General features: G+C 38.0%; 2 protein-coding genes across 6 annotated transcripts in view; one reads left to right on the forward strand and one right to left on the reverse strand.

The window, feature by feature from the left end:
• zfyve9a (zinc finger, FYVE domain containing 9a) overlaps window positions 1-6453 on the forward strand; it is a 34573-nt gene extending 28120 nt beyond the window's left edge. Inside the window, exon 19 of one of the 2 annotated variants that reach the window (XM_081373979.1) lies at window positions 259-6453. In XM_081373979.1, coding sequence (XP_081230105.1) covers window positions 259-420 — 162 coding nt within the window. In that variant the 3' untranslated portion in view covers window positions 421-6453. The remainder of the gene's footprint in view (window positions 1-258) is intronic. The other variant, XM_081373978.1, reaches the window with a different exon arrangement.
• Window positions 4346-24995, reverse strand: cc2d1b (coiled-coil and C2 domain containing 1B). 4 transcript variants are annotated; one of them, XM_081373981.1, is made up of 27 exons: window positions 24847-24995; window positions 24521-24633; window positions 24224-24311; window positions 23799-23940; window positions 22300-22400; window positions 22102-22215; window positions 20558-20695; window positions 20152-20455; window positions 19030-19160; window positions 18362-18440; window positions 18185-18238; window positions 17563-17705; window positions 17279-17351; window positions 15942-16069; window positions 15723-15852; window positions 15155-15327; window positions 14213-14338; window positions 13221-13279; window positions 13014-13130; window positions 12778-12851; window positions 12470-12528; window positions 12340-12391; window positions 9672-9771; window positions 9349-9439; window positions 9047-9169; window positions 6560-6598; window positions 4346-6470 (listed from the first exon to the last, which is right to left on the reverse strand). In XM_081373981.1, the coding sequence occupies exons 3-26, from the start codon at window positions 24284-24286 to the stop codon at window positions 6587-6589; spliced, it is 2586 nt and encodes an 861-aa protein (XP_081230107.1). In that variant the 5' UTR covers window positions 24287-24311; window positions 24521-24633; window positions 24847-24995; the 3' UTR covers window positions 4346-6470; window positions 6560-6586. The 4 variants fall into 4 exon arrangements, with proteins under 4 accessions (XP_081230107.1, XP_081230109.1, XP_081230108.1 ...); XM_081373983.1 differs by having other exon boundaries at window positions 17563-17702; window positions 24847-24936; XM_081373982.1 differs by lacking the exons at window positions 24521-24633; window positions 24847-24995 and having other exon boundaries at window positions 24224-24454.
• Window positions 24996-25572: the final 577 nt, after the last annotated feature.

Consider the following 25572-nt stretch of genomic DNA (forward strand, 5'->3'; position numbering starts at 1 on the left):
TGTTTAAATGTGAATAACCTAAATCCCATATGTTCATCGTATAAAGTGATCGTGTCTCTTCAGAATATTTGGACTAAACCAATTCATATGGATTAGTTTTACAATCTCTTTATGAACTTTTAGAAGCGTCAAAATGGTAGTTGCGTAGCTGTCAATGGAGGGACAGAAATTTCTCAGATTTCATCAAAAGACTAATGTAAATGTAGCCTCAGTCAAGTTAAGATGACTCCTCCAGGCTTACTCTGAAATGTCTTACAGGTGGGCTACCTAGCAGGCAGTAACGGTCAGCCGCTGCTCCCCCAGTACCTGAGCGATCTAGACAGCGCCCTCATCCCAGTGATCCACAGTGGGGCCTGCCAGCTAAGTGAGGGGCCTGTGGTGATGGAGCTCATCTTCTACATCCTGGAGATCATCTCTTAAAAGGAAGGAATCCGTCCAGTCTCAGACTCATGCCTCCCACCAGCTCGAGTCCCTCATCACTCGCTCGCTCTCTCTTTCTCTCTCATTTGCACTTCAAAGAGCCTGAAAGCTGTGTAGGAACACGTCCTCCATACCACCTATGCACCATCTCCACTGGGACGCCCTCTGCCCAGCCCCGCTGAACGTGGTGCTCTCTTTCCTTTCTTCTCAACTCCACTGTGGAAACCATTGGCCCTGTTGAGTCAAAAGGGGTGGCGACCCTGAATTCGATCTCTTCAGAACCATTGTAGCAACACTAAGCTCCTGAAACACAAGAGGGCGCTCTACACACTCAGCCCTAATGGAGACTGTTCAGATGTTGATGTTGTCCAAGAGAGGGACTGTAGAGGGAAGGTTTGGTCTACGAAATTGTTTCTGGTGCACAGTGCCTGGGCCTCAATAAGAAACGAAGAATGAGCTTCGGTTTCGCCTCTAAGCTTTATGAATCACCAGATGCTTTATTTCATGAATATGGACCTTGTTTTTGTTTTTTTGGTGAGATAAAACTGCTCCAAAGCTAAAACAATGTAGCTTCCTCAGAGATGGACTGCTTGGCATGGTAGCGGAAAGATTGTGGAACAGTATTAGGAATGTTGACGATTAAGTTGCTGTTACAAGTATCAAGAAAGGACCTCTGTCACTGACTTTATTATTATTATGAGACAATACGATCGAACAATAATTTCAAGCGGCCTTCAGGAATTCAACTACAACTTCAAGTTCCACATAATGGCAGGTTTTGACACGACTGAAGGTCTCAGACCAATAAAGCTTTTATTCTGCATTGGTTTGGACCGTGATCGAGGATGAAATATTACGTTATTTTTCTGGGCCGCTGCATTTAGCATCCTGTCCCATCTCTTCTCTCACCCTTTTTAGTGGCCCATGTTCATTTAGTGTTCCGCCAATGTTTTTAACATGTTATTACATAAAGGATTGTGTAAGGAATAGCAATGCAGTGCACGGGATATAAAGCCATCGTTAGGAAATAGAAGGAGAGTACTGATATTTAAGTATTATTCAGAGATGAATGCTATATTCATTAATGAGGAAAGTTTGGATTTTGGTATGTGGTTTGGAAGCCTTTAATTCAGCTGTTAGTTGGGTTGGGGCCATTAACTCTGTTAGTTTTTCACTGTGTTAAGGTCTGGTCACATTAGAGGGATTTCGCGAGCAAATAAGGTCTATTTTTAATATTGTAGTATTATATGAAGCACAGCTCACGTACAAACCAAGCAACTTGCTGTTGGTCAACATGGTAAATCCGTCTGACTGTCTAGAATCTGTGAGTAATGTGTGGGGAAATCTTTCGCCCTCACGCAAAATTCTGATTGCGTGGAATCCTATAGAAATGGCTGGATTTTGCTTGTGAAACTGTAAATGTGACCGCACTTTTTAATCATGTTTTATGTCCTTCTATAGACCATTATCAATGTGCTTTAAGCAGGGCTCCAGACTGATTCTAGGATAATCGCAAATGTGACAAAATACAAATTTGCTACTCTTATGAGTGTTTTTGTGTGTATCAGTTTCGTACGGAGCCCCGTAAAAAATGATCTTTAAATGTTTATGCATTTTCTTGCAAAACTTTTTTGTTCCCCCCAAGAATGCTCTCAAAACTTTTGTATACTATAAACTATATTTCAATGCTTTTGTGATGCGAGTGAATGCAAAGATTTTCGGGTGAACACAATACTTTTTGCGAGAGAATGCAAGCACTTTGCGCACGAATGCAAAGTTTCTTGGGGAGCGCAGTACTTTTGCAAGAGAACGCACAAAAAAAACTTTTTTCACATCACCATGTCCCTTTAGGGCTTTGTTTCGTTATATATAATTTTGTGAGGTGCCGTTAGTTAATTACAACTTTAGAGGGCACGTCAGTGTTGTTTGCTAAGCACGATCCGTGATTCACGCACAAATGATTCTTGAGAACGAGTTTATCGAGAGTTAGCATGTTTAATCAGATTCTGTCAGTGAATCATTCAGAGCTGTTGCAGAGTTAGCAAAGGTTTCACTTAAAGGGATAGTTCACTTTGAAATAAAATTTTGGTATGTTTTAGCTTACCTCAAGGGCATCCAAGATGTAGGTGTCTTTGTTTCTGCAGTAGTTTCAATTTTGATATTTTTAGGTCAAACCGTTCTTGTCTGTCAGTCATATAATGCAGGTCTATGGTCACTATCTCAAAGAGCATGCACAGAGTCCAAATTAAGCAATTCCCCATCGTAAGTACACATTGATGGCCTAAGACACGAAACGAGCGGTTTGTGTGAGAAAACGAAGGCGACATCTCTTTAATGCGACATCTAGTGTATATATATCTATGCACCAGTCTGCGCACACGTCACACAGCAGGATGCGCGCGCGCCCTCAGATCACTTGGACGTGGCTGTGTATAAGAGGTAAAAACGAAATAAATACTGGTCGTTTTCTCACACAAACCGCTCTTTCGTGTCTTAGGCCATCAATGTGTACTTACGATGGGGAATTGTTTAATTTGGACGATGGGGAATTGTTTTAATTTGGACTCTGTGCATGCTCTTTGAGACAGTGACCATAGACCTGCATTATATGACTGACAGACAAGAACGGTTTGACCTAAAAATATCAAAATTGAAACTACTGCGGAAAAAAAGACACCTACATCTTGGATGCCCTTGAGGTAAGCTAAAACATACCAAAATTTTATTTCAAAGTGAACTATCCCTTTAACTGCAAGTCAGTTCTCAATTATGAACTTGAAGCTCTTCAAAACAACCATTTTTATCGAGCGGTTTCAGTTTATCGGTTCAGAAATTTCATTTTAGGAGCCAATAGCTTCCCTGTCACGTTTGTCAGTATGGAGTCCTGCTTTAGATAAACAGGAGATTCCCTAATTCAGCCTGTTGTATTTTTTTTGACTGATGTAATGTGGTATTAGATAGAAGAATCAGGAGTTATTATTTTAATGAACTTTTTGTATTGATTTTTCACTCACATGGAGAAAATTGATTACTACAACGGTTAGCTAGCTAATTATGGAATTTTTCCAAAATGGAAAACTACCAATATAAGGAGCGCTTGGAATTTGGGAAATCACTGTGGATGACGTTTTAAAAGAAAAGGGCTTTTGCCTTAAAATTTCATGATACGTCCATCAAGACATTCCAAAGGTCAACTAGATTGTCAATCATATCTAAACTGATGTAGACATTGTGACCTCAGAGTGTTTTAACAAGCCCTCTTTAGCTAACTAGACTTCAGCTGAAGTAGTATTTTGACAGGACAATCAAACTGTAGTTCATCTTCAAAGTAAAGGTGGGATGGTTTTGCATAACGACTCTCAGATATGGTTGATTACATCAGATGGCCCACGCATGAATGAGGACAGCAGCTGATATGAAGATCCACAGCACAGCCCTTTATTAGCAGGTCAACAGTTGAGACAAAGCATGCGCTTCTGGCTTTGGTGAAGAGTGCCGACAGCTTTGGAAGCAGACTGTTCATGAAAAATAAATGGCATCACATGAAGTCTGTATTGTTTTTCCATAAACACTGTTCAAAACAGCCTTTTGTTACTCCCTGTATCCACCTTTGCCATTGTTTTGCTAGATGTGCAGTATTGTATATTTTGACATTTATATATTTTGTTAACCATAGCCTTTTTCCATTTTTTTTGTTTCGTTTTTTTGGCCGGCCCAAAGAGTAACAGCATGCATGCTGAAACAAACGAGAACTTGTAATTCTCTGAAGATCTTTGCATTTTGACAGCATTTCAAAGGACGATCTGCTCAGTTTTACATACTATTGGTTTGATCTGTGATTAATCGCTGTTAAAACCTGACATGGGGGTGGGGGAATGCAAATAAATTTGCAATGTATTCAAAGCCAAAAAAAGAAAAGGAAAAATATACCACCTTTCTTTATTGTACACTACAAATGTCAATAAAAGCATTCTTTATCAAACCTGTTGAATATACAAAAACGTCTTGGTTGTACATAAAACTGAAAACTAATTTTTTATATTAACAGTTTCCATTAAAAGTAATCAAGAAATATCAGGAGCTACAGATCTTTGTTTCTCTTGTTTAATAACAAAACATTAACAGATTCACAAACTTGGTGTGAAATGAAAATACATTACATGGCAGATTCTGCAGGGAAAGATGCATTGAGAACAGCATGACTAAAGTGAAACATTATGGCATGTGTAACATGACCAGACAATTGAGTCCGTTTTTTTTAAAGATAAACCTAGCGATGGATAAAATAACCACTTAATGAAGAATAGACACTGACAGTGCAATTTAAACCAGCTCGGTCTGGGACAAGTGCTAAACCTCACAATTCACATGAGATGGGAACATCTGTAACTGAAATGAACGGACAGAGTAAGAACTAGTCTGATGGCTCTAGATCGCACATTGTCCACACTTAATAGCCAAATGTCAGTCAGTTCAACACACCACAATATAAATGGGCCAAAACTGAGGTATTTTTGAACTTGTAACTAAATGTTACAAAGCTAAGCTGTTTCTTTGGCAAGTGAAATCAAAAGATATCGTGTCTGTCTGAATATAACAATTTATAGGGATAGTTCACCCAAAATTTTTAATTCTGTCATTTACTCACCCTAAAGTTCTAAACCTGTAGAATTTTTCTTCTGCTGAACATGAAAGAATATATTTTAAAGAGTATGAGTAACAAAAAAAAAGAAAAAAATACTATGGGGTCATCAACTGTTTGGTTATAGACATTCTTTAAAATATATTTTGTGTTCAGCAGAAAAAAAAGAAATTCATTTAGGTTTGGAACAACTTGAGGGTGAGTAAATGACATCATTTTTAATTTTGGGTGAACTGTCCCTTTAAGTGCGCACTAGACCACAATGTAAACATTGACTAAACGTGGATCAAGTGCCTACTATGAGCGACTAGTAAAGGGCAAGAAGAGGAGTAACTAAACGATTTTTCTCATAAATTATGTAAGGGTCATTTTATATATATAAATAAAACAAAGCAGAATCGCTCGAAAATCTACCTTTGCTAACTTGTCAACTTTTGCTAACTTAACTTATTGCTAAATAAACTGGCTCTTCTGATCAGAGGGTGTGTACTCAAATCTTACAGCACCAGTTCTAGTCTGAGTGATTATCAGCAAAGTGCTGAAAAAAAGCTTTAAAAAAAAAAAAAAAAAATTATATATACATTTTCAACAATTTTCAAACATGGTACCACTCACTCGATTACCCACTGAAGCAGACATTAAAAAATAGACTATTCAGAACATTTGATGAATAATTTACATCTGGTTCATCTAGTAATATCTGGTTTATGGCTTTAATGGTATTCATAAGGAATATGATATTTAACAGCAGTACTTTAGCACGGCCTATCTGTATAAACAATGCTGTGTATTCACATAGGGTGTAAACAAGTTTTGAAATGTCTGACAGAATGTTTGGGATTCAAACTCAAACCTTTTTGCATAGCTGGTCGCATAGAACTCATTTGCATAGCAGTCATACATTAGTATTGGAGATACGACAGGAACAGGTTCTGGTTTAAGGGAGAACAGATTAAGTCATTCATCTTACTGCAGCAGCAGTGATTACTTTGGCATTAGTGCATAAGTGCATCCCAGAGCAGTAAAAAAAAGAAAAAAAAAAGAGTTAGCTCTCATTGGCTTCAGCTTCAATGGCTTAATGTACCAGTTGGGGTGAGCAATCTATCTCAAAAGGCCCATTTAAAAGGCATATCAATCTCACGTAAGTCTGTGCAAATTTTCCCGCTCCTTTTAATAATATCTCTTGTGTTTTTAATCACCACCCCAACTGTTACATCCTGGTCCAACCTCTTTACCCTGATAAAAAAACAAAACAAGCTAACGGTCTCTGTCAGTTACCATGTCGGTCTGTGAACGGCTTGAGAAAAGTTCCTCGCGATCTCAATCGCTTGGTTTGTACCCAAGGCTAGCGGCACTGTTGAGCTTTCACCGTCCATACCTTCATCTGCTCTGATAAACCCGCCGAGACCTGAAAGAAAAATCCACTGTGAGGTGAGGTGAGGTGGGGCACGAATGTGAGAATGCATCTGTCATTAGAAGCAGAGCAAACTTTCTTACTTTGTGAAGAGGAAATCACAGTGTCAGTTACAGCAGTACCTAACACAGACAACAGATGACCGTCAAAACCAAATAACTCAGAATCATGAATTAGTTGTCATACAGATTTCATTATTTGATGTAACTTACAGTAGCTGTTTCCATCCAAAGTTGCAAATTTAACATGCTTAAAATTGCTATATCGCATAAAACATTTGCAAATAAAGCCGTTTCCATCCCATGAGCTCAAGAAAACTGAGAAATCGTGGCAATTAGGAAAGCCACTGTGGCTCTTTTTCAATACATCACAAACGGCTTGAGCCTTAAAGCGTGCAGACGGAACGCGATAAAAGCTGTCGTGTTATCTTGCGCTCGGAGGCGGATGCCTGGTGTTTGGGAACGTTCTCGTGTGGGACACTTCTGGGAGCTAATTATGCCCAACCATTTTGATGGCATTTCAGAATGACTAAACCAACATCTGAGATGCTGTGCAAAGAAATTGGTCCACTGGTTAAAGGAGAACTCGGCAACTCTAGCGAACTCTAGTCACTTCTTCGCTGATTTTCTCTTTTGTTGTCGCATGTTTTCCCCACGAGCTCCCCCTACAGCTGTGGGGGGGGCGTATATTTCACAACACGGTCGTAAAAAACTCACTTGCGGCGGCCTCCTCCCCCTCTCTACCGCTGCTCATGTGCGTTTGTTTTGATCGGAGCAAGCCAACTGAATCGTGTGGAGCTATGTCTACCGAGGTGGGTAATCTGGTAATACATCATACATGCGTGTGTGTTTATGTCGAATTGCCGTAAAGCAATTCGTGTTTCGCGCTCGTTCTTGTTCTCGTTCTCGTTTCTCACGAGAATTCCCATTTCTATCTTGCCGGGACGGTAGTCCCCAAGTTGCAAGGTTGGTTTTCCGCCTGGGAACGCTGGGGGGAGCGGGGAAAGTCACCAAAATCACCAAAACAGGTTGTTTAACCATCCAAATGATTTCTAGACAGTTTTATTAAGTTAAAAAAAGTTACCAAGTTCTCCTTTAAGCCAGCTATCCAATCACATCCTCTGTTTTTAAGGCAAAATCATGCAAGCTTTTTGTTGTGTGTCCAGGATTTATTTGGTAAGGCATTTCCATCTTAGATCACGCACTTCTTATCGGATCTTTTTTTTTAATCTGCCTCAATTGAGCGTATATGTTTTATGCACATTTTTTGAAATTATGTAGCGTTTTTTTATTCGATATCCCAAAATTCACATAAAAATAGAAGGATGGAAACATACTGTAGTTTGTGTAAGATTAATACATACAGAACAAGCATTTATTCACACTGAACCTGAAAAAAATGACAATAATAATATTTTTTATTAATTTTCATTAATTAATATAAAAAAGTTTTTGGTCCACTTTTTGGCCAACAGGAATTTTATATAATAGTAATATATCAATTAGTAAATTACTATAATTATATTATTGTCGTTGTTGGTGATAATAATAATAATATTCTTAATAATTACTATAAGTAGTAGTAATAGAAGTAATAATGTTAATATGCAATAGCAATATATTGCTGTCCTATTTTCTTCACGTATCATTATAAAGTGGTCCAATTAAACACACAGGCCTTTGTTTCACCAGAAAAAAAAAGTTATGATGTGTAATCTGACAAGTGTTTTTAATTTTTCCACTAATATTTTCATATAACACAGATATATTTTCATATCTTCCTTTGTGTCATGAACTTTGTATGATGCACCTTGAATGACCTCATATCTTAAAGCGGACCTTTTACTCTTTTTGCCCCTTTTCACAAGATGTAATATAAGTCTCTGGTGTCCCCAGAATGTGTCTGTGAAGTTTCAGCTTAAAATACCCCACAGATCATTTATTATAGCTTGTCAAATTTGTCCCGTATTTGGGTGTGAGCAAAAACACAGCGTTTTTGTGTGTCCCTTTAAATGCAAATGAGCTGCTGCTCCCCGCCCCCTTTCCAGAAGAGGGCAAAGCCATTACAGCTCATGCTTTAGATACTCCGGCAACAACAAAACTTGAGAATCTCACACAGCTAAAAAGCCAGAAATTGTCAGTAGTTTAGTGGTGTTCAGCCTTAGATATTCAAATATATATACATAGTCGAACCAGAGTCAGACACTGATGGAGAGACTCTAGAAAAAGTTCCAACTTTTAGAATGCAACTGGGCGTTTCCGAATGGTTAGTAGACACATTTATGTAGTTGTTGTGGAGTTAAGTTGATTCAACTCATCGACTAGTCATGTTAATCTAAAAAATCTTTCAGAAACAACTTTTGTTGTTGTTTGAGTGGGTGGATTTCTACCATTATAGGCTGATTGTTTACAGATACTGCGGACACACATCTGTGTGCAAACTCCCATAAAAGTTAATTTTGCATGATAGGTCTCCTTTAATGTTAACATTTTTGGCAAGTGTGATGCTAACCATTTTTAATAGCAAGAAAACAGGAAGAAATGAGTCATTAAGCAGACAGTAGCACTAACCTGTGGCTCCTCTAACACCACCCATCGCTCGGTGACCGTCTGAAGGTCCTGCCCACCCAGTGGCTCTCTGAGACGCACCTTCACCTCCAGACGACCGCCTGTGGCCTTTCGCCCATCCATAAGCTGCACACACAAATGAGGCCAATGCACAAATGTAAACATGGTGATGGGTGTTCATGGTGTGTGAATGTCCCATTTTAGTTCAAGTTCATCTGTTAAACACACGTTTGCTATCACATCTGGTGTGTGCACTCTCGTCTCCAGCTCCTACGCACATGCTATTCAAAAACAGCCCTGCTCACCTCCACTATTTCTCTCACTTCACTTTCAGCTTCCAGTTTCTCCAGTTTGAGGTGGGCTGTTCCTACCGGCTTGTCGCTCCTCAGGAAGCCACTGTCACAAGACAAAGAGGTCAGTGTGAAGCTCAGCTCCACCTACTCACACTGACCCAGCATGCACCACAGCAGTCACAGAGTTCAATCAGGCCAGCACAGGTCAGATGTTTCTCTAGACCTGTGGGTCCCTCCAATACAAATGAAACTTAAAGAAACTAAGTACTATAATTTTAGTAAATATCCTAAATTTAGGATTATTTGGAGATAATTGTTGTCTGAGAAACACTCACCCTTTGTGCAGCACTTCCAGCTTCAGGCCTTTAGACTGTACAACTCTCCTGAAGCCACGGTGGTTACGGTTGATGTTCAGTTTGAAGCTCTGGTTATACTCTGCAAAGACAACAAATAATTCAACTTCAGCAGCAAATATTAATTACATGGCTTTCTATAATACTTCATTTTGGTGATCTGCAGTCAAACATTTTCGTATAATGATCACTAAACAACTGTATAACTGTATACTCCCAGCCAACTGATTTCCTGCACTCTCCTATCACATTGTGGTCTCCTCATATAATAAAATCTCAATTTTTATATATTCATGTCTATTTATTTGTTTGTTTAAGTATCTGTGTATAAAGCAGGACAATATAGTCAGATTGTCATTATTGCATAATAATCTATTAATTTGTATATATATATATATATACAGTGAGGAAAATAAGTATTTGAACACCCTGCTATTTTGCAAGTTCTCCCACTTAGAAATCATGGAGGGGTCTGAAATTGTCATCGTAGGTGCATGTCCACTGTGAGAGACATAATCTAAAAAAAAATCCAGAAATCACAATGTATGATTTTTTAACTATTTATTTGTATGATACAGCTGCAAATAAGTATTTGAACACCTGTCTATCAGCTAGAATTCTGACCCTCAAAGACCTGTTAGTCTGCCTTTAAAATGTCCACCTCCACTCCATTTATTATCCTAAATTAGATGCACCTGTTTGAGGTCGTTAGCTGCATAAAGACACCTGTCCACCCCATACAATCAGTAAGAATCCAACTACTAACATGGTCAAGACCAAAGAGCTGTCCAAAGACACTAGAGACAAAATTGTACACCTCCACAAGGCTGGAAAGGGCTACGGGGAAATTGCCAAGCAGCTTGGTGAAAAAAGGTCCACTGTTGGAGCAATCATTAGAAAATGGAAGAAGCTAAACATGACTGTCAATCTCCCTCGGCCTGGGGCTCCATGCAAGATCTCACCTCGTGGGGTCTCAATGATCCTAAGAAAGGTGAGAAATCAGCCCAGAACTACACGAGAGGAGCTGGTCAATGACCTGAAAAGAGCTGGGACCACCGTTTCCAAGGTTACTGTTGGTAATACACTAAGACGTCATGGTTTGAAATCATGCATGGCACGGAAGGTTCCCCTGCTTAAACCAGCACATGTCAAGGCCCGTCTTAAGTTTGCCAATGACCATTTGGATGATCCAGAGGAGTCATGGGAGAAAGTCGTGTGGTCAGATGAGACCAAAATAGAACTTTTTGGTCATAATTCCACTAAACGTGTTTGGAGGAAGAAGAATGATGAGTACCATCCCAAGAACACCATCCCTACTGTGAAGCATGGGGGTGGTAGCATCATGCTTTGGGGGTGTTTTTCTGCACATGGGACAGGGCGACTGCACTGTATTAAGGAGAGGATGACCGGGGCCATGTATTGCGAGATTTTGGGGAACAACCTCCTTCCCTCAGTTAGAGCATTGAAGATGGGTCGAGGCTGGGTCTTCCAACATGACAATGACCCGAAGCACACAGCCAGGATAACCAAGGAGTGGCTCTGTAAGAAGCATATCAAGGTTCTGGCGTGGCCTAGCCAGTCTCCAGACCTAAACCCAATAGAGAATCTTTGGAGGGAGCTCAAACTCCGTGTTTCTCAGCGACAGCCCAGAAACCTAACTGATCTAGAGAAGATCTGTGTGGAGGAGTGGGCCAAAATCCCTCCTGCAGTGTGTGCAAACCTGGTGAAAAACTACAGGAAACGTTTGACCTCTGTAATTGCAAACAAAGGCTACTGTACCAAATATTAACATTGATTTTGTCAGGTGTTCAAATACTTATTTGCAGCTGTATCATACAAATAAATAGTTAAAAAATCATACATTGTGATTTCTGGATTTTTTTTTTTAGATTATGTCTCTCACAGTGGACATGCACCTACGATGACAATTTCAGACCCCTCCATGATTTCTAAGTGGGAGAACTTGCAAAATAGCAGGGTGTTCAAATACTTATTTTCCTCACTGTATATATATATATATATATATATATATATATATATATATATATATATATATATATATAATATATTATAAAGTATATAAATATAAATATAAATAAGTATATAAATATATATAATATATTATATTATATATATATTATATTATAAATTATATATACACACACTGTATATATAAATAATTATGTATAATTATATGAGGAGGCCGCAGATGTTATATATTAACCAATGCAATCACAATTTATTGTCAGTAAATTTTTAAAAATACTTGTATTACTTTTATTCAGCAAGGATGCATTAAACTGATCAAAAGTGACAGTAAAGACAATGTTACAAAATATTTCTATTTCAAGTGCTGTTCTTTGGGAAATTTCTAATATTGAAATATGTTTTTTTTTTTATCATGGTTTTGACAAAAATAAGCTTAAGATTGATTTTTTTAATTATATTTTTACATTGATTAAAATGGAAAGGTTTTTTAATTGTAATAGTATTTAACACTATTACTGTTTTTACTGATTAAATTAATGCAGCCTTGGTGAGCTTAAGATAATTATATAAAAAAAAAAAAAAAAAAAAAAAAAAAAATTTAAACAGTACTGTATAATACCAATTATTTAATGATACAAAAATGAATAGTTAAACATTTTACCTGGGTTGTTGGTATTTTTGATGACTGATGTTTTATATTTCTGAGGTTGATCCTAAAGTGAACAGAGACAGTCATAAATAAACTAAAATGGATGACAGGGTAAAATGAAGCCTAGAGAACTAATACTCACTGTACTGGGGTATGGGAAATCAAACTTAACGTAGGCATCCAAGTCATTTGTTGCAACACCTTTCAAAAGAAGCAGAGGGGAAGACTTTAAAAGCAAGATACTTCCTTACTAGTATGAAGTTATTAAAGATTGCATTATTTGTTTGAAATTTTATTTAAGTTCCTGTTACTCAACCCGGAAGTTCCCAGGCGACACTCATACTAAAAAACTTATGCCTTAAATGCACTCTAAGTCACTTTGGATAAAATATATGCATACATATACATTTGTTTAGTTTCATTTTTCAAGACCAGATGTTTAAAGCTTACCAGAGGGAGCAGGAAGGTTCATCCCTCTAACAATGACCACAACCATGTCTGTGCTACTGAGCTCCGGAAAGATCCTAAAAGAAAATGATATTTGATGAAACTTCTTACATTTCCCCTGATGGTAGTGTTGAACAGTAGTGAACAGAGGTGCTTCCTGTAGAAGATCTTTACATCAAGAAACTGTATTGGGCTTTTATTTTTTTATTAATGTGAGATCTGCAGAAAGAGTGTCAGACCTGACAGTGCGATATGTTCTCTCCTCAAAGTGATGTTTAGGAGGCTGAAGCCCCCTGTTCTGCGCCAGTTTAAGAATCTCCAGGCTCTTTTTACACTGTTCACCCATCTTCTCAAATCTAAAAGAGGGAAAATGGGAATAAATGAAATGCCAGTTGAAATCGCTTGAATTTGATTTACTGAAATTGGGGCATTGATGCGATACATACTTGGTTGTTTCTGCAACATTCCCCATGTGTGTGAACTGCTTGGAGTATGTCACACATTTCTGAAGAAGAAAGGAAACATGTCCTACTCACATATCCACATCCTCTTAAAGGTCCTGTCCCAAAACCTAGTGAGCAACCTACTCAGACAACATTTTAAGGGAATCACAGGTGTGCTCCCAATTGAAATGCTATCCCAGAATGCTCTGTTACAAGCTCAGTGGAAAAAATCATTAGACGAAGCAAGATATTGATTATAAACACTTATTTATAGTAAATAATTTTTTTAATATGTATTTTTATTCTAATTAGAGTCTTAGCAACATGCTAACATCAAACTCAACTAAAATCAACAAAATAGCATGCGCTTCTTGTGAGCACGATGTGGAAAATTGACTTTAAAAATACTTAAACTGAATATATATTGACTATTTTACCCAATATGTATTTTTATGTAGTATAGTAGAGTTTAGTTGTTAACTTAGCAACATGCTAATATCAAACTCTATTAAAATCAACTGTATAGCATGCGAGCACAATGTCGCCTGTGAAATATGGACTATAAATATACTTATACTGAATAATAAATTGTACCTGATGTTTATTTTTGTTTAATATATTGTTGTTTGCATAGCAACATGCTAATAGCAAATTATGTTGGAATCAAGTGTAGCATGTTTCTTGTGAGTGATATTTGTGAAATATTGACTATAAATATACTTTTATTGATTATAACTCGACTGTTTTACCCACTATGTATTTTTATGTTTATTAGAGTATCAATCTGTTGAACGGCAAATTAATATCAAACCTTTGCAATCAGAAGAGAAGCTATTGGCGTGCACATACAACGTGTTCAAATTCATTCACTTTCATTTCAGAACCAGTTCAAAGGTAGTTGCCTATGTAGGCAGTAGACAGCAAAGGCAGCTCACTAGGTTTTGGCACAGATCCATTCTCTCTGTTACTTCATAATTTCACCACCTTCCTGTTACCTCATGTTGCTCTTTGAGTAGTTTGGTGAGTTGAGTGTAGACCTCCTCAGCCTTCTCTGAGATCTGAACATCACTGTGATGGACTAGAATAAAGTCCTCGTCCTCATCTCCAGGCGGTGAAGGCAACTGAAGCATAAAAGCTGATTATTAATTCATTATGGATTTGTTAAAGTGCCCCTACTATGCTTTTTCAGGTATTACCTTTCATGTAGTGTGTAATATAGCGGTTTGTGAATGTAAAAGGTCTGCACAAAGTTTCAAAGATAAGTGGAGTTATTGACCCCCGAAAGAAAGAACCGATTCTGACCGGAGTTGTCAGTAATTCCGGTCTTACTTCCTGTACGAAGTAGGTTTGTAACAAACTTGCATAATGGTTTTCATGCATAATGGCTACCTGCAAAAGTCTACTTCGACCCGCCCTCAAACACTGTAGTTGCAGCTGAGACCTGGAAGAGTTTGGTTCATGTTGTCGACATGTTGAGAAGACACCGTTTTCTGCGCTGCAAAAGCAAGTCTACTTCCGAAGGATGAGGACTTGAAACCGATACGGTAAAACTGAAGCCATTGTAACTGTTCACTGTCACTGTGTATATAAGTGCTGAGGAAGACCAGGAGCTGAAATGTCAGACTTTGGTTTCTGACACGCGCTGTAAGCAGTAGACCAATCACAACAGACTGGGCCATCTGACCAATCAGAGTAGAGTAGACTCTCGGAAAGAAGGGGTTTAGGAAGACTGAATGCTTTATCAAACCGTTTTAGAGACAGTGAGAAAAGAGGTGACGCTGCAATTTATTATAAATTGAAAAAAAAAGGGAAAAAAGGTGTTTTTTGACCTTGGATGCATGTAAACTTATTGAAGGAGACAAAACCAGCAACTTTAAAAAGCACAATAGGGGCAATTTATAGAACTTGTTATAAAAACAGGGACACAGTGCGGTTACCTTGCTTACATCCACAGTCTTGCCACTGCGGGTGGCTTCTATCATGGGGTCCAAACCCTTTGCTGTGCGCAGGAGGGTCTTGGCCTGCTCTAGGTCGTTCTTCTGCTTTGCCTGCAGCGCTGCTTTCATGTACTGCTTTCTGAGGCCCTCCAGAAACTCCAGCTGCTGCTGAGCTGAGGAGACAATAACCAGATTTAAACCTGTTTGTAGAGATATATATATAAAGAAAAGTTGAATGTGTCCTTAGGGAGCAAAGCATTTGCATCTGATGTTTCGGTTTTTACGAAAAGAATATACATGAATGAGAAAATAAAGTGCAGGACGTGCTTGCTGTAGAACAGAGGTAACAGTGCGATATGAGTGTCGGTTACGTCTTATGTGAACATAAACCGATGGGAAAAATCTGATCGTTTTATAACTGTTACCCTCTGAATTGTAATCGAGTCAAATCATGAAGTAAACGTGTAACCTCTATACGTTTGACAGGGATTTTGCGTACACTTCTCACATTAATCGGTTATGAATACAACAGCATCAATTAACAGGCCATCTTAAAACACAACTCTACCGGTGTCAGGCACGCTTCCTCTTTTGGATGTTCTGTCTGGGGAAGGTGAAGGCGTCCTCTTGGGCTCCTGTACTGTAGGCTGTACTGCAAGAGTGGGCTTCTTCTGGTCTACTGCTTTTGGAGCCTTAACCTAGAAATCAAATAACATTATGGTCACTTCTTTAAAAAAGAAAGAAAAAAGAGAACTTGTAAGAACTGCTACAGAATTTAGGAAAGTACCTTCTCCTCTTCATCTTCCTCTTCACCATCATCAGCTTCATTAGATGTCAGCTTATTGGCAGTTTCCAGGACAGCAGCCAATCCCTGGTCTGGAGAAGCGGCCTTCTGGCCTGGGATTGGAGGAAAGCCTATAGGGAACGCTTTAATTTAATATGTTTCCTCAGTTTTCTCAGCATGCATATCATTCAAGAATTTGTATTTTTTTTATTTTAAAGAAACATACTTTCTTCAAGCCTGTATGTGTTAACATAACTAAATGTATGAATTATGCATGTTGACTAAATGACATTCATAAATGTATGAATTCAACTGTATGAATTAAATGTCTGGCATTAAAGATTCCCACTTAAAGGGGTGGTTGAATATGATTTCACTTTTCTAACTTTAGTTAGTGTGTAATGTTGCTGTTTGAGCATAAGCAACATCTGCAAAGTTACAACGCTCAAAGTTCAAAGCAAAGGGAGATATTTGCTTTTAAAGAAATCGCTTTTTAAGGACTACAACAAACGGCTGGTAGGGACTACACGAGCTTCCTGCCGGGTTAGTGACATCACCAACCCTAAAATTTACATAAACCCCGCCCCCGGGAACGTGATTTATAGATTATCAAGACAGAATATGCTAATCAATGACTAGAAGATAACTACACATAAGCTACCATTCAGAAATGTTGTCTACATATTGTCACTTCTTCTTGAGTCTCTCCATCTTTCTGACTTTTGAACATAAAAGGCTAAAAGTTTTTGAAATTTCCAGTGCATGTCTGTGTGAAGTAAAAGGATACAAGCTGTTGTAGCTCCGCCCCGTGTGTCAGACACAAAACGAGGCGTTTTTGCTCACCTTCAAAAAGTGACAACTTTAACATGCTATATAAAAATGTCTGTGGGGTATTTTGAGCTAAAACTTCACACACACACTCTGGGAACATCAGAGATTACATCTTGTGAAAGGGGCATTTTACCACCCCTTTAAAAAATGCTGATCTTTATATTCACCACAGAATATAATAAATATTAAAGCAACACAACTGTTTTAACATTAATAAGTAATATTTCTTGAGCTGCTAATCATCATAATGATTTCTGAAGGATCATGTGACACTGACGACTGGAGTAATGATGCTGAAATTCAGCTCTGCCATCACAGGAATAAGTTACATTTTAAGATATATTAAAATTGAAAACAGTTTTTTAAAATTGACTTTCAAAAACATTGAACATTCTTTCTGACCCAAAACTTTTGAACGGTAGTGTACATATACACAAAACTATGTTAGCAAAATGTCTAAGATATCTAAGGTCTTTTTTACTACAAAAGAGTCAGACTACTCAACTGACCTGGAGGGGCTGGAAGTTCGTCATAACTGACAGGTCGACCTGCTTTATGGGCACGTATGGCAGCCTGGTATTGCTGTGGGCCACAGAAACAAGAACATACTGTGAAATCAACAAGTCTGCGCAAACACCTCGCTATGAATAAATGTGGTGTGGCATGTTAACATGAACTTGAACGGATTTACACAATCAGATAAACTCTTAAAAGGAAACAATGCAAGATAAACTGAACGTTTTGAGGACATTCAGTGGTGACAATATACCATCATTTTGACAGTTTTACTAACTTTAGCAATGCGGTCATGCATGCGGGCTTTGCGCTCGTCCCCGCTGGCCTTAGCTTGTGTGAAGGCCTCTTTGTACTTGGCCATCCTCTGTTCCAGAGCTTCAAGAACAGTCTTGGGCTGAGCCGGGCCAGAAACGCTATCTGCTGGTATAACAAAAACTCAAAATGAGACGAGGAGAAAGCAAATACAGTAATTCAGGTTTGACGATAATCAGACTACAAGTAAGTCATTAATACAGTTAAGTTCACACACAGTTCAGTTTTTTACAGGAGTGACAACCGCATTCTAGAACCAAACTCCAGTAAATCCACAACTGCATTCTCATTGTGAATCGATGAAGCCGCCGCTCGATTGGACTTTTGTAGTGTCAAAAGTGATGAGACTTCTCAGTTTTATGGGCGTTATCATCTTTGATATTACTTTGGTCACGATCGCTATGGTTACTGGTTAGAAAATTCTGGCTTGACTCCCGTTGCACGTTCATATTTGAGATGCTACTACAAGTTGACAAGTGAGACTGACACCTATAAGTAAATGCGGTTGTCATTTCAAAAACTGACCGTGTCAAAAACATAGACAAAAATAAATATGCTCCGTCTCTGAGAATACTTGGTGTACTAACCAGGAGCTGAAGGTGAGATTTTAACTGCAGTCTGAGGTGTGGCTTGAGTGGATGCTGTGGAAAAGAATTAAGCCTTTACTCTATAACGCTACATGCCTTGGAAATTTATAACAAATATGTGACACGTCATGGCTTATATAGTATCATTCTCTTAACTGATGACAATTCAGTTCTTACCTTGAGAAAGAGGGGGCGGAAGGGAGCTCACATCCACCGGCTGGCCTTTCTCCAAAGCCTCAATTGCTGTATCGAATCCCTGAGCCAAACAAGCAAACAACATAGAGCTTTTCTTTGTCTACTTCCTACAAGTCTTGAATACCCCAAATAACTTAGCACATTTTTGTTACAAGCGAGTTATTAGAAATCACGGTTTACGGGAACAAGACACTTGGTTAAGAAGAATATCCAAACTTGCATGACAACATAGTTGAAGTGGTTGATGCCACGAATTGAAACAGTACTTGAAAACAGTAAAGTCTTTGAGTTACAAAGTCTTTGGAAAGTTTAAGTCAAAATTTCCACATTAGAGCAGAAAACGGAAAAAGACACATTAACAGGGTGTGATACATGTATAAAGCAACGTCTGTTACAGGAGTGTGCAAAACATTAAACCAAAAGAGTTTCCATGACAAAGAAACAATTACATTTGCAAATCTCTTCATATATCAACTGTGTAAAACTAATGAACTAATTCCAACAATGTACAATTAACAAAAATACAAGAACACTAAGGACAAGCCCTGAGAGGGGAGGCTGAATTTGGACATATATGCCACTATTTGAAATTAACAGCACAGACCTAGCAATACATGGCTGTATAGATTTGAATAGAAACCACATCTTACCTTACTGGCCTTTATATGCATTTTGGCTTGGTCAATCTCTCCTGCTTGTTTTGCCTTGAGAGCTGCCATCCTGTACTCTTTCTGTCGCTCCAGCAGAACGCCTTTAGTGGGCTGTCCTACTGTAGAGATTGCTTTAGGAGCAGAGAAAACCACAATGCGCTCTTTACAAGAACAGCTATGCAGAATGTCAAACTTTTAGTTAAATTAGTAAGTCAGGGGGAAAACCCTTATTTTCAACATAGTTTGCTTTCCACATCCAGCCATGATGACCCTATGAACAAAAACAATAACTTTTTTTCTATTTTTTTTTTGCATTTGCATTTGTACATTGAACTATGACTACTACCATGAATGAAAATGACAAATTATTCAAATCAAATGATATGATCAATATAAACACATTTTAGGGTTGTTGGACACTGGACAGCAGGGAATCATTTATTAACCAGAAAAGCCTAATATAAGATCCACTAGTAAATACACATAATTGTTGTCAAATATGAATAAAAAAGTAGGGAACAAGTCTGTATTAAAATACTGATCAAAAGGTAAAAATTGGTATGATCTCATAACGATAAAATCGCATCCAAAAAATGCATATCAGCATAACAATTTAAGTTATGTGAATTTCTGAAGATTTTACACTAACATTCAAACGTTTAGGGTCAGTAAGAATTTTCACAAAAAGTCTCTAATGCTCACCAAGGCTACATCTATTTGATCAGAAATACAGTAAAACCAGTAATATTGTGAAATATAATTTATAATTTAAAATAACTGTTTTCCATGTTCATATATTTTAAAATATAATTTATTCCAGTGATGTTAAAGCTGAATTTTCAGCAACATTACTCCAGTCTTCAGCGTCAAATGATCAGCGTCACATGATGTTGATTTGGTGCTCAAGAATCTTTTTTTCCGGATTTTCTGAAGAACAGCATTTATTTAAAATAGAAACTTTTGTCATATTATAAATGTATTTACTGTAACTTTTGATAAATGTAATGTGTCCTTTCTAAAGTATTAATTCCTTTAAGGAAAGAAAAGCATCTAAATGGCCCCAAACTTTTAAACGGTTGTGTATGTTCTCCTTTTGCGTTACGACAAAAGCACTTGACTGACCTAAGTGCAATTGAGTGCCAGTTCCTGTGTGTTCCCCTTCTGGAGATGACGGTGAAGCTGGAGACGTTACACCGGAAGACTCGTCTCTACTGTTTAATGCTGGATCCATGACAACAGGGGCGGCTTCCGAGGAGACGGGAGAGATCTCTACAGCGCTGTCACTCTCCCCGTGCTGGTCAGGTGACACTGCAGGGACAGGGGGCCGACTGGGGCCATCAGATGCTCCACACGCAACTGGAGGGGGAATCTCAGTTTCGTCTATCTTCCCCCCTTTTCGCACTGATGCCAGCATAGTCTGTAGTGTCTAAACAAGAATATGAGAGCGTCAATTATCATGAAAAGAGTTATTTCCTTGTATCCAAAGTTTGCTTGTTTGTTTTAGCAGTGACACTATATCCACGCTGACCTTGAGGCCTCTCTCATATCTCCGAGCTTTAGAGGTTTCCCCTGCAGATTTGGCATTGGTAACAGCCATCCTATACAGGTTTATTCTCTCCTCTAAGGTGTGTTCAATGCTCCCAGGAACTGAAGAAACCTTAGTGTCCTGTGAGAAAAAAAAAAGCATATGTAGTGGCATATTACTTACACAAAATTCAATTCACATTTATTTGTATAGCGCTTTTCACAATACATAACGTTTCAAAAGCAGCTTAACAGAAAATGCATGTGTCTACATTTACAATTTAGAGTGATCTGTTATCAGAGCTGACTGTGTCCAAGTACATAACACAAATCACGCAGTTAGCTAACAATGTATTAATTTAAGGCAGAAACAATGAGCTCATTTAAGTCATTATTAAAAGTTGTGAAAAAGCCTCAAAAAAGCCTTGTATCCTTTAAAAACACAGCTTATATTGATTGAGATGTTTAAATTAATAATCTACACGTCACAACTGGAGAGACTTTAACTAAGCTGTAACTAAGATTCTGTGAAAACCTTTTTTTTTATGATTTCTATTAATATGCATCTTATCTTTGGTAGACCCATATTATACAGGGCTTCCATAGGACCAACTAGTCATTTAGACTCCTCACCTACTAGTTGGTTATGAAAATGTGTAGTTTTCTACATCCAAAGTTTAAATGATTGCTGATAAATATAGCATGTTTTTTTACAGAAGTCTCTTATGCTCACCAAGGCTGCATTTATTTGATCAAAACTACAGTAAAAACAGTAATATTGTAAAATATTACAATAACTAATGTAATTGTACTAATAACTGAAATACAGTAACTTTTCTATTTTAATATATGTTAAAATGTAATATATTTACTGTGATGGCAAAACATTTCTCATTGTTATCAATGTTTAAAACAGTTTTATTTATTTTTGTCAGGATGTTTTTATTTTAAAAAGAAATCTTTTGTAACATTGTAAATAACTTCAAAACTGGACTACTGTCAATTTTGATCAATTTAATGCACCCTTGTTAAATAAATTTTTTAACAAAAAAAAAATATATATTGACCCCAAACTTTTGAACGGTAGCGTATATGAGCTCAATCTCTATGAGCAATTCAATGGAATTACCAACATGATAAAAAAAAATTAAAAATCGGTCGTGGCCTAATGGTTCGAGTGTCAGACTGATAAACCGAAGGTTGCGGGTTTGATTCTTATAAAATGAAATGACTGAGGTGCCCTTGAGCAAGGCACCTGACCCCCAATCGCTCCCCGGGCGCCGCAGCAAAAATGGCTGCCCACTGCTCCAGGTGTATGTGTGTCCACGGTTTGAATGTGTGTGTGTTCACTACTCACTGCTCCTAATGTGTGTTGGTTAATAAGTTAAATGCAGAGCACAAATTTTGAGTATGGGTTACCATTACCATACTTGTGTCACACAAAAATAACTACACATATCTTTAAAAAAACGATTAAATCTAACTTTGATATTACAACTGTACTAAGATAATATGATTACAGCTTCCTAAATAAATCTGAGATGATACCTGGGCTGCTGGTGTTGTTTCTGCTGGAGGAGTTTCCGCACTAACAGGGGAGGTTGGGGTTGCGGCACCTGAGTCTTCCGTTTCCTCCTCATCAACCACTTCCTGCAGCTCGGCCTAGTGAGAGAAACTCATTGTTACACATTCAGAAGGTGCTGAGAGGGATACCTTAGAAACTGCGAAATCACAGGTTTCATTTACCAAGAGGTCTTCATCCTCCTCCAGACTGTCATCGTCATCATCTTCAATGTCTTTCATGCAGGCCTCCGCCATTTTTTCAATATCCTCCATTGGTAATGGAGCTTGAACATAAAAATCCAAGTTAGATTCATTTAAACGTTAACAAAACATTTCCAAGACCTTCAGGCTCCCAACATCCAGTCTGACAATTAAGGCAGCCAATAGAAGCGTTATCCGGTGGGTCAAGGCTGGTTACCATAAAACAATTAGTCCCTGCTAGTAGATGTTGTAATTATACCATTTGGCTGCAAAAAGCATCTTTCCAAAATGGAAGGTCATCTAAAAGTCGCCATGTACAGTTCACAAATGTTATTTACAGTATATATACACATACACAATTTTAATCACAAATCACTGGTCAGGAAATTAGCAAGAATTGCACATATACTGTAGATAAAGTAACTTAGCATGGAATAGTCTTCCCCAATTTTAGATTAGAAAAAAACAACATCTTACAAACATTCATCAAATCACACATCAGTTATGATAAACGGAACCTCAAGCATGTTCGCTTGATGTGCGAGAACCAATGAGGTTGGATTCTTGTGTGTTACGCACAATACGCAGCACGTTTAAGCTTCGGCAAGAACCAATGAGGTTTGTTCTCATGTGTCAAGCTGGTTCGGTTGAGCTTCTGTTTGTTTTTCACTAAAGACTTATAAATGGTACATTCCAGTCGGAAGTGAACTGGTCTATACCCTACTCACTCTGAAGGGCAGAACATGGCCTTTGTGAAGTGATTCAGTTGTTCACTTTGGAACGCTCCTACAGATGGCGTCCCCTTCCCAAAGTGTCCTTCAAGGGGGCAAAAAAGGGTGGAATTCGCCGTATATCTGTTCATTATATAAAACGATTGTCTCTTCTTCAAAAAAATGTGACTTTATCGCTCAATTAAAATGGATTCGTTTTACGATCTCTTTATGAACTTTTTGAAGCGTCAAAGTGGTAGTTGCATTGCTGTCAATGGAGGGACAGAAATCTCTGATATTTCATTAAAAATATCTTTTTTTTTTCTTTTCTCGAAGATGAACGAAAGTCTTACGGGTTTGGAACGACATGAGGGTAAATGATGACAGAATTTTAATTTTTGGGTGAACTAACCTTTTAAATAGAGCATTTGCTTTTCCAAAGCTTAGCACTTTTGGTGTTTAAGGCCATTTTTGTCCAGGAATGTGTGTAAACGTCAGCCAATCAGCTTTGTCATTATGTAATTTTCCTGTCATTATGTCATTCTGAGGGATTCTGCATCAGCCGAGCAACAGCCACTGAGATGAATGGGAATGCTAATGTACATCTCTCTCCAGGTAATACAGACCTTGGCACTACCACAACATGTATTAAGAGTACATTATAGAATCCATTAGGTGATAATATTTCAAATTCTTGGCTGCAACAGATACAGTCTGTATTCATGTCATGATATGAATTTCGAATAAAGAAACAGGAATCATGATGCCCACCTTTGCCAGCCTTTTTCCCCTTGGCAGCCGCATTGGGTTTCTTCCCAACAATGGCAGCAAATTCAGCTTCTAATGCTGGATCATCCAGATTTTCCTCCATACCCATCATATCATCAGGCTTGAAATCAAGCAACAGTCCCATCTACAAAGAAACAAAAGCTTACATGTCACATCATCCAAATAGTCCCATTATTACGACCATGAGATGGACAGTTCATTTGAGGGTAACTAACTCACAGCCCCTTTAAAATGAAAACAACTTGTATGAAGGTTAGTTCATCCAAAAATGAAACTTGTCGTCATTTAGTACAGTTTAGTGGCCTATTAATGACAGGTTTCTTTTATTAAGTGAACTGTCTCTTTAAGATGCTTTACCTCACACCATTCACAGCTGACAATCATATGCAAAGCATCTGAACACTGACCTGTTTGGCTGCAGCTGCTCCTTGGCCTTTAGGCGCTGCTCGCTTGTTTTTCCGGGCAAACATCCCGAGCTTCTCCCACTCCTCCACCCTTTACAGGACAGAAAAACACCTGAATGCTTGAGGTCAGAATGTGATGTAGAAGTATACAAGGGTTTTAGTCTGGAACTAAGTTTTCATGTGAGTACGAAATAACAGCGTGAAGGTTGATTATCGTTGACTGACAGCTGCTTCAGAGGAAGTTTATCTAAGCAAACGACAGTCACATGTTTTGGTAACACGTGGGCTGTGCTGACTCACCCCGATGATCCAGAAAAGAAATGTGGAGGAGTTTACTTTCTTTTCCTCGCAAACAGCAAACCCACTCCACTTCCTCCTTCCTTCCTACAGACCGTACGAGGCGATTCACAAACCTGACAGTTTATGTGACGCAAACAACAAAAACATCATGCGGAATTAGTGACAGCATCAAAACAACACAAACTCACCACAGACAGAAAACTACATATACTTCAAGTCAACAGAAAAAAACATGTATTAATATCTCATTCGCTAAATCATGATACTGGCGTATTAAATGATAACCATCTGACTGTAAAAAAATAAATAAACGTTAATTTATTTACCTCAGTGAATTTCTAATGAAAACGCCGCGCGGCACATAACGTTAGATGTACATATAACATTGGATTTGTTTTGCCACTGCAGCAACCAATGCAACGAAAACATGAAGACAGGCCACGCCCAACAGTGGCAGGCCACATCGGTTTTTAGCATTTTCAAAATAAAAGTTCTAACCTCTAAGTCACAGACTCTTATTCAAAATAAAAGGATATCTCACCGAAAATAAAAGTAATCGTTTCAATATTTCTAACATGTACGTATGACTTCAGATGTTCCGCTAATGACAGCCTCAGTCAAGAAACAGGCAGTTACCAGCATTCACTATATTGAAAAAGATGCAATGAAAGAGAACGGTGAATCATTATTCCTTATGCCATATCAATATTTCCACTTAATGCCAGGCCAGACATTGTGTAAAACATAAATTGATATATATTTACATATTCAAACACGGTTCCTTTTACAAATCTAACGTTATGTGTGCAATATTCAGTTCATTGTTTTTATATTACTTAATTTATTGCACATCCCGGTGAGTAATAACTCTACTTGTATAATGTGTTCTTATTATTTTCTAAATATGTTATTCTCTTGTAATTCTGCCAAGCTGGTGTATTTGTTGTATTTCTGAGAGCACATACGTCTTACCAATTAAAATTCCTTGTGTGATATGAGCAGCACAGAATAAGTGAATCTCATTCCAGTTAACAACTCAATCAGAATGCATG

The sequence above is a fragment of the Scardinius erythrophthalmus genome, assembly GCF_964197995.2.
Source record: "Scardinius erythrophthalmus genome assembly, chromosome: 9".
In the NCBI taxonomy this organism is placed as follows: domain Eukaryota; kingdom Metazoa; phylum Chordata; class Actinopteri; order Cypriniformes; family Leuciscidae; genus Scardinius; species Scardinius erythrophthalmus.

Bases quoted from the DNA above. Each gene is read 5' to 3' on its own strand.
- cc2d1b (XM_081373981.1), bottom strand. From the start codon at position 24,286: ATGTTTGCCCGGAAAAACAAGCGAGCAGCGCCTAAAGGCCAAGGAGCA. The intron at 22,216-22,299 runs GTAAATGAAACC...TTCTCTCACTAG, and splicing joins AGGAGGATGAAGACCTCTTG to GCCGAGCTGCAGGAAGTGGT. The intron at 9,440-9,671 runs GTGAGTGTTTCT...GTCTTGTGACAG, and splicing joins CTGGAAGTGCTGCACAAAGG to TGGCTTCCTGAGGAGCGACA.